We start from the raw sequence: 9409 nt of genomic DNA, 5'->3' as shown, positions 1-9409 counted from the left end.
CATCTGATTTTGGACATGCAGCTTCAGTCAAACATTAAACCGGTGCTTAACTGATGTCTGTCATGCCTTCCTCCTCCAGCTTCTCTCCCTGTGCGTTTGGAAACTGTTTGAGATTTAATATCAGTGCTGTGGATCAATATTGTCTATCAATTTCTATGCACATCACAGTGAAAAATATGAGAACAGATGACAGGAGGGCTTTTTCAGTTTCATGACAAATTCACCCACATTCACCAACATTCATGTTCAGCTGAAGAGTTTTATACTTTGTATTTTTCTCTTTTTACTGACTTTATAATGAATTCAATGATCTTTCACATCATCCTCCTGACAAACTATATATATTGTTTTCATTATCATTTTGGCAGGTCAATAAGCAACATTCAGCTCCCCTTTCTATCTGCACATCTTGTAACAGCAAACATCATTAATGCTTATTAAGTTTTTAGCAATTTCCCAGATATTTTGTCGGCGTAAAAAATCTTAATCTTGTTAAATTCGGGAAATTACTATACCTCACAATCACCAGGAGTAATTATGGAGCCCATGTGGGAATTTAATTCAGAGTTTGTCCATGACATATTTGGGTTCAGTTATTTTGTTTTTCAGATTAAAAACCTTTCAGATTTGGGGAGAAACCGACTAAGTGAAGGAAAGAAAGAAATATTTGATGTGAATAACGAGTCCTTTGTGTTTCTGCGATGTCTCCACACAGCCAGCCTCAGTGTGTGAGTGTCCGTTACAGAGACAAGGGCCTTTTGTCCTCAGTATTTCCTTCCATCACTGTAAACACACTGCGTTCACCCTCTTTTAAATTAGTTTTAATCCTGTTTTTCTTTACTTTAATCAGCATAGAGAAACACTTTTAATTAATTAGCTTAATATTAAGCCTTAGCTTAACTCCCTTTGAAGTATAGTGAATTAGCCATTAGCAGTTCTTGTTTGCAGTGCACACCTCGATGTACAGACCACCATCGCTGGATCACTGTGATACTGAAGAAAACCTAAAAACATGATGACTCTCAGGCAAGTTCTGAAGCGTCCTTTTCCCATGGTTTCTTAGCAGATAAATGGATGTTTATTCTGGATGTGCATCAGATATAATGATATCCTCAGGAAGTTTAAGTCACACTGAATCTTGCATGCACATGTCTGTGCAAATTGCAGCCATCAGTCTCTATGTGCACCATGAGCTCTCTGTGGCTGCAAATCTGCAAACCACAATAACTAACCTCCTGTTCTTACCACACCTGCATGCACCTGTCCCTTTCTCCTCACACAGTATCTGTGACTCAAACCTCGACAAAAAAACGTGATGCAATCTGTATGTGAGTAGATTACATCTTAAAAGAGAGTTTATGAAGAGTGGGAATGGAAAATAACTTTTCCTCCACTATTATTGTGAGCACGGGTTTTCTGTCTCAGTCCACTGCTTTACAGCCAATTTACGCCTGACTGTAATGCTGAGTATCTGAGTTACCAGATTATTTAATTAGCAGGTGACACCACCTTGTTCGGCCTGAGAAATGACCACAACCAACGTTACTACATTAGAGAGATGAGAATAAACTTCCTCTCTTTGTGTGCAAAACCAAAGGCATCCCTCACCTCCTCCATCACCATCTGGTAAGCTGCTGCCACTGCCAAGGACAAGGGCAGACCACTGAATAGCATTTGCTCTGCTGAAAAGGTGATTGGCTGCAATCTTTCATCACTCCAGGACCTGTACTGGACCCTGAGGCGAGCAGGAAAGATTGTGGCCATCCCACCGCAGACACGTGTTTGACTCTCCTCTCCATCAGGACCAAAACCTCACACCACAAGAGAAGTTTCTTCCCAACATGTTAGATTAACACGAAGAGTTTGTGTTGCTAAAAGAATTATTTTAGAAACTAACTGAAATAAGTTCATTGGCATTAAAAAAGTAGTCAGAATATTCTCAAACAAACAAACACAAACATTCAGTTAAGGACTACAATACTCAATTTTGTGCACTGAATAAAGCATCATATTTCACTAACTGTCCATATTCAGGGGTAAAAAAAAATGCAATAAATTAAAAGTGCATTCAGATTATGAGACAGAGATTCAGTGAAGACTTCATCACTACGTCACACACACATAATAGCACACAAACAGACACAGTAACACACTGTGTCCCCCCCCTCCCAGCTCCATCACAGAGTCACACTGTGTTCATCGAACTGGACAATGAACACACACACACACACACACACACACACACACACACACACAGAGTCACAGGATGGCTGCCGTCTCGCCTCGCTGCTGTGGAACGCCTCAGACCTTCATCATCGTCCTCTTCGTCCTGTCAGGTGAGACATAAACTGCTGACATCATGACACAACTGCTGACATCACAACAGGACAATGCTGGAGGAAGTATTCAGACTAAAAGAACTAACGCCACACTGTAAAAAAAAAACAGTCAAAGTCCTTCAGTAAAAGCATGTAAGTATAATCAGGAAAATGTCTTAAAGTATTGAAAGTAAAAGTACTTAATGTCCTCTGTGACTGTTATACCATTATACATTGTATCATTAGAATATTATTACTCATGCAATAATGTAAAAGCAGGATTTTACTTTGTTGAGATGGAGCTCATTGTGAACGCTATAGGACTGCAGCTAATTATTCTCTTCATTATGGATTGTTTGGTTTGTAAAAATTCTGAAAATAGCCAGAGCCCAAAGTGACACCTTCACAATGTAGGGACCAACAGTCCAAACTTCAAAATTATTGCAAAAACATTAATGTTATTAAAATAATTCAAAGGAAAAGCAGCAAATCTTCACAGTAAAGAACGATGAAATGTTTTTACATGAAAAATGACTAAAATGATTATGAAATCAGTTGCCAATTAATTTTCTGTCAGTCCCCTAAGTGATTAATCTACTAATCATTCCAGATGTACTTGTAGCCTATAAACTGTGGGGTGGTTTAATTATTAACAAAACATCATTTTTTTAAGCTCTTCGTGTGTTTTGTGTGTTAAAATCTCAATTTGAAAAATCAGATAAATCTAGTGTCCCATTCCTGATATGTGCACACTAATAAACTGATTCAGATTCAGATTCTGAGATGACTGCTGTCTCTTCTGGTGTGTTGTGGTCTACGAAAATAGAAACTGCTTCCTTTCATATTAAATACATAGCTCACGTAGTTAAAGGCTTAAACATGGGTGGGGGCATATGTGTCCACACAACTACACCCTGGATGGATGTTAGACCAAAGTACAACAGTGGAGGTGTCTCAGGAGTGTCTGCATGTCTCTCTGCTGCAGGAGGACACTTTTCGTCTGTTTCCTGTTTTAAAGTGGCGGAGGGCGGCGTGGCCTCTCTGTCCTGTCAGTACTCTGTGAAGCGATTTGGTCTGAGTCGGGTCTGCTGGGGCCGCGGCTGCGGGACCTTCTGGTGCAACAACATCCTGGTGCAGACGGACGAGAACGGCGTCATCTCCAAGGTCAGGTTATGTCATCAAACACTTACTAGAACTAACTGCAGGTCAGGGCCTCGTTCTTCATGCCTGGTTTAAACATGTTATCAGGCTAAAATAGTCCCAATTATTCTCATCCAGATAATCTGGTTCTTTGGAAGCATTATGAGGACTGATTTATTGATCCTGGGTGAATTTATCTTGAATAACAGTGATCTTATTCTGAAATAAAGGCAAAATGAGTAGAGAGCCATTCATATGATTGGCTGAGTGCTGATCATGTGATTGATTCAAATTTAATTGCGATCATGGTGATTTCTCAATAACCTGCATGTTTTTATCTAAAACAGCACTTTAATTATAAATCCTCACCTGTCTGTCCTCTGTCTGTCTGATGTCACCTGTCTGCTCTTACCTGTCTGTCCTGTCTGCTGTCACCTGTCTGTCCTCAGTCAGTCTGCTCTACCTGTCTGTCCTGTCTGCTCTCACCTGTATGTCCTCAGTCTGTCTGATGTCACCTGTCTGTCCTGTCACTTGTCTGTCCTAAGTCTGTCTGCTGTCACCTGTCTGCTCTCACCTGTCTGTCCTGTCACCTGTCTGTCCTCAGTCAGTCTGCTGTCACCTGTCTGTCTGCTCTCACCTGTCTGTCCTGTCACCTGTCTATCCTCAGTCAGTCTGCTGTCACCTGTCTGTCCTGTCACCTGTCTGTCCTCAGTCAGTGTGCTGTCACCTGTCTGTCCTCAGTCTGTCTGCTGTCACCTGTCTGTCCTGTCACCTGTCTGTCCTCAGTCAGTCTGCTGTCACCTGTCTGTCTGCTCTCACCTGTCTGTCCTGTCACCTGTCTGTCCTGTCACCTGTCTGTCCTCAGTCAGTGTGCTGTCACCTGTCTGTCCTCAGTCTGTCTGCTGTCACCTGTCTGTCCTGTCACCTGTCTGTCCTCAGTCAGTCTGCTGTCACCTGTCTGTCCTCAGTCTGTCTCCTGTAGAGTCTAATGCAGCACATTGTCGTCTTATTTTGTTAATATTTCTAGTTACATTAATATCCCTTATTTCATTGTTTTGTATGTCTTGTATTGTGTGTCTGTCTGCTGCAGTTTTAAATAGTACCTGATCATGTATAAAGGTGTCTTGTATGATGTCTTTGACTGACATTAATGTTCTGATTCAATATTTTTCTGCATGCCTGTAGATGACTGAATAACTTTGACATTTCAATCTCATGTTTTGTTTTTAGTGATTCTGTAACATCAGTCCAGAGCTACAACGGAAAACAGCCTCTTGGTTTAACTCCTTACTGAAATGTTTCTTTATGCGTTCCATCCCTGTTAACTAAGCCAGTGAAATAAAGCAATAAATAAAAAGATTCTGCCTTCAAATCAAAGTGGCGGTGATCCTACCCTGACCCTGTCGCTGCAGGTGGAGGACAGGTACAGGCTGACGGGGGACGTCCTTGACGGACAGATGGACCTGGACATCCTGAATGTGAGGCGGACGGACAGCGGGCCGTACTGCTGCAGGGTGGACATCGACGGGATCTTCAACGACAAGAAGGTGATCATGAACCTGAGAGTGGTGAAAGGTGAGCAACACTTTACCATTACATGTGCAATTAAAAGACTCTTTCACAAATTTCAGATTGTGGAGTTTGTCTCTCATCACTTACATTGAAAGTGTATTAGAAGGCATCTTTAAAGGGCCATCCACACCAGGGACGAAGAGTATAACAATAACAGTAACGATGTGAGCATCAACAGTGATGAACGATAACGTGGTGCCCATCAGGTGCTGCACATTCCAGTTGTGTCACAGCTAAAGGAAAATGGATATTGATGAGCTGTACGTATGCTGTAAGAAAACCTGGAGGACATGGGTTCACAAAAAAAGATGAGAGGAGACCATTGTTTTAAGACAACATTCTTTGGCCATGTATTTCTTACTTTAAACTATTCTTTCATTCATCTTACAGGTATCATGTCGTCACTGTCTGACATTAGTTTATCCTGGTTTGTTCTTCTCAGCTCTGGTCACCAGATCTCCTCCAACAACAACCATGACAGCAACAGCCAGTCGAGTCACTGAGCCATGGACGTCCACAGGTGAGACGATTACCCACCTGTTGGTTGATCAGATAGGTCACATGACTTGCTGATACAAACAATAACCTAAAGACCAAGTTCACCTTCACAGAGATGGTCCTGGCTAATAACTGGTGTTATGAAGCTGGTTATCAACTGGTTCTGTTAACTCTTGGTTTACTTGTCCAGCTCTGAACGTGTTCATGTGACAGCGGTGGAGTTCTGTGCTGTCTGTCTCCTTGCAGTGAACTGGAAATCCCTGCTGTCGTCTCAGCTGGACCTGCTGAGGAAGAACTCCACCCTGCTGCGCTCCGACACCATCACTGTGAGCAACCATGAACCCATGTCTGTGTCTGCGGGGGAGAGTCAGTAAATACCTGCCACCCGCCTTTGAAAGCATAGAAGAAGAAGCTTCAGAACTTGCCTGAGAATCATCATGTTTTAAAGTTTTCTTCTCTATCAAAGTAATCCAGTGGCAGTTTTCTGTACATTCACGAGTTCCATCTAAACAGGAGCTGCTAATTGCTAATCAAGCAAACTTTTAATGGAGCTAATTTGACCAAATATTACCAAATATAGACTACAAGCACAGGTCTGTAAAAAGAACAGCAGGGTCTTTTTCTCCTGAACAAAACACGATCATTATCATCATCATAAACACCAACCAAGTTGTATCACACATATAGTTTGATGTTTAGGATATTTTAGGGATATCAAACCTCTCTCTCTCTGTGTCAGGTGGAGGACTCTCTACCTGCTCTCTCCCTTCAGATCAATGTTCCCGTCCTCTCTCTCTCCCTCAGTGTGTTGCTGATCTTGGCGGCAGTTTTTCTCTTCCTGGCCTTCAAACGTACGTTTTCCCTTTTAATCCTTCATACAGTGTCTCCACACCAGAGTTTGGTCACATGATATGAAGAAAATAAAACCATGAATGTTTGTTATTTCCTTCAAACCACAGTGAAGTTTGCAAACTGAATATGATTGTTTGAGCTGACACGCTGTAGACTTCATCCATTTCTAAGTCAAATTGTGCTTCTTTCTCCAGGTGGAATATACAGAAGAGCCTTGAAGACTGGCTGGTAAGTTCATCACATGTTGTTTCTCAAAAAACGCCATCTTGGATTTTGATGATCCAATGATGTAATGTTCTGACAATTTGGCCACACAGCAGCAGAAGCTGGTCTTCCGACTCAGTGAGATTAATGAAGAAACAGGGAATAAATGAAGAGAGAGGAAACAGATGTTCCTAAACTATTCCACAATACATCCCATCATTGTTTGTCGTAATCTGAGGGCAGTGTAATCTATTACTACTTTAATATGTTGCACATTTCATGACTATAAAGTGAAGTTCAGTCTCTATTTTGATGTTATAGATATCATTATTGTTCAAGAAGCGAATATTCACACAGATGAAGCTGGAGCCAGAGAATTTATGTGGCCCAAAATTAGAATAATGAAATGATCAATTAATTCTGACCACTTGACTGTCCTGCTGTTATTACAGACACTTGAACTAAGCACAGACACTTACTCACTCATGGACTCTCCTCTTCTATCAAACCGTGGACTCATGGAAATAGCGTTACCTAAAAGCTCTTAAAATATAAACAACTATATTAGATTAGAAATGCTAAACTCAGCTGTACACAATGTCGTTAGAATCAATTAGACCCGTTGTTTGACGAGTGTCTGTTAACTTTTCTTTTCTGTTCCAGTTTCTCCTCTGAGGAACCTCCTCACATCATCTATGAGATCCGGATGAGAAGACCAGTACAAGAGAACATCTACACACTGGACTAGAAAGCCTTGTTCATACCTGGACCACAGATGAACTGGTTTTCCTTACAACAATTAAATTAGATTAAATAAATCACACACACACACACACACACACACACACACACACACACACACACACACACACACACACATTCTTATATGAAGCTACATGTGTTTGGCTGAGTGGGTGCTGGTTTACAGTACATTTTATTCAGTGTGCGAAATAATAATATGACAATCGGGGGGTCCTGTGCCGTGGGCAGTACTTAGTAAAAATCAGCCACATGCTAACCAACACATCATCCAACATGCAGGGCATAAAATCTGTTAAAACAACCTTCTATCCAGAGTCCTGCATGTTTCTAATGTCGCAAACCTGCTGCACAGCTGCAGTGCTCTGCATGACAACCGACAAGTCACTTGCACTTGCATGATGATGATGACGATCATGCCAACACAACACTGGGTTTGACTGTTAACTGACTGTGCTAGTCTGAAACATTCTTAGTTCTTACACTGAGATCACTTGTAGATTAGCAGCAGATCTCTATGGGCCCTGGGACCCCCTGTATTTCGCACACTGATTTAATTCTACATGCAACTGTGTGTGTTGAGATGTTTCTGAGCAGGATGCTGCTGCTGCTGCTGCTGTAGTTTGTGTTTTATTAGTGTTTCTTGTGGTCAAACCTGCCTGAATCTTCTCAAAACAAGCTGAATAAAAATCAATCAAAATGCAGATGTCTGAGTGTGAATCCAAGGAGGAATCAGGGGGGCTTCTAGAGTTCTGACTGACTGGTTGGGAGGAGTCTGGTTTACTGTGAGGGCTCATGGTAGTCTGGACGTCTGGAAATTTCTACACACAGTATTCCAGACAGGTATGAAGGAGTCATTTCTAATATTCTAAAAGCACACATTTGAATAAATATCAGATTTTATGAACGATATTGATGAGTAGCTATCAGATATTTATTATTTCTAAGAATTTCTGGAATGTTTTAATCGATAAATGCTTATATGAAGCACATCGCGGAATCAAAATGCTGCAACTGATAAAGTTGGCAATTAACTAACTGACGTCATCATCGTCCATGCCAGAATTCAATTGCATATTGGTATACAGCTAGAAATACTGCACATGTGTAGCAGTAGGTCACAAGGACCCTGCAGAGAAGAGGCTGGAGACCAATCAGGAGGGAAAGGAGGGGCTGATTGGCAGCAGGTGTGACTGCAGCAGCAGCAGCCTTCAAATTGTGTGTGCTCACTCTGGCTGTGACTGCTTGATTCCCTGTGACTCTGGTAGGGTGGACTTTTACATTGTTTTATTGTTATGTTAGTATTTTAATTGTTAGGGTAAAGTAGGGGTACTTGCACCCTGAGGTATTTGTATTTTAATGATTTTAATTGTGGGTCTACCATGTTTCCAGGTCTAAGTCAAGTTTCACACTGCACAGAGGTATGTAAAACAGCCAGCATTTTAAACCTCTTGTGCTTGACCTCGGAAATTAATTGTGCTTTGTTTGTTTCCAGGCAAAGCACTGGCTGCCGTTTATTATGTTATTTTAGTACTACGTGTTTTAGTTTTACTGATTCTATTATTAATTGTTTTAGTGTAGGGTTTAGTTTTAATACTCTTTAACACTGTCTCCTCTTGTTTCTAGTGCGGCGGTTGGTGGGGTCCTCCACTTGCCAGTGTGGTTGACGCTGGGAGTTCACTTTAGATGGTGACAAGATTTTGTGGTGGCACATTGTTAATTGTGTGGTGTTTTTATTTGAAGTGTGTTGAGTTTTGCTTTCTTTGGTTATGTAGTATACTCCCAGTGTCCCAGCAGTGAGTGGTTGGTGTCCCAGCCGTAGTACGACTGTCTGTCCTCTCCTTTTTAGTTCCCTGTGTTTTTAATCAAATAAATGGCATGCGTATGACCCACACTGATTGTTGCGGCATCTTTTATTGAAGCCCTTTGTGTTTCACCTGGAAGGCTGCACATGTAAAACCATGTGGAGTATTTATAAACATGACATGATACATTTTAAGAATTGTTCATTTAATTCATTTTATAATATCAAACTCCCTCTCTTTAACATTAACACAAGTTCATCA

The 9409-nt window shown here is 41.2% G+C and overlaps 1 protein-coding gene across 1 annotated transcript; it reads left to right on the top strand.

The window, feature by feature from the left end:
* Positions 1-2266: 2266 nt before the first annotated feature.
* On the top strand, positions 2267-7374 carry timd4 (T cell immunoglobulin and mucin domain containing 4). Its single transcript, XM_041952801.1, has 8 exons — positions 2267-2336; positions 3304-3482; positions 4871-5033; positions 5473-5550; positions 5775-5854; positions 6268-6379; positions 6575-6608; positions 7248-7374. The coding sequence occupies exons 1-8, from the start codon at positions 2267-2269 to the stop codon at positions 7330-7332; spliced, it is 801 nt and encodes a 266-aa protein (XP_041808735.1). The 3' UTR covers positions 7333-7374.
* Positions 7375-9409: the final 2035 nt, after the last annotated feature.

The sequence above is a fragment of the Chelmon rostratus genome, chromosome 14, assembly GCF_017976325.1.
Source record: "Chelmon rostratus isolate fCheRos1 chromosome 14, fCheRos1.pri, whole genome shotgun sequence".
Lineage (NCBI taxonomy): Eukaryota > Metazoa > Chordata > Actinopteri > Chaetodontiformes > Chaetodontidae > Chelmon > Chelmon rostratus.
The sequence above is the reverse complement of the archived record's forward strand: the minus strand, read 5'-3'. Positions and strand labels throughout refer to the sequence as shown.

Excerpts from the sequence above, each read along its gene's own strand:
- timd4 (XM_041952801.1), top strand. The coding sequence starts at position 2,267 with ATGGCTGCCGTCTCGCCTCGCTGCTGTGGAACGCCTCAGACCTTCATC. Across the intron at positions 5,034-5,472 it reads GAACCTGAGAGTGGTGAAAG|CTCTGGTCACCAGATCTCCT; the intron begins GTGAGCAACACT and ends TGTTCTTCTCAG. Across the intron at positions 6,609-7,247 it reads AGAGCCTTGAAGACTGGCTG|TTTCTCCTCTGAGGAACCTC; the intron begins GTAAGTTCATCA and ends TTTCTGTTCCAG.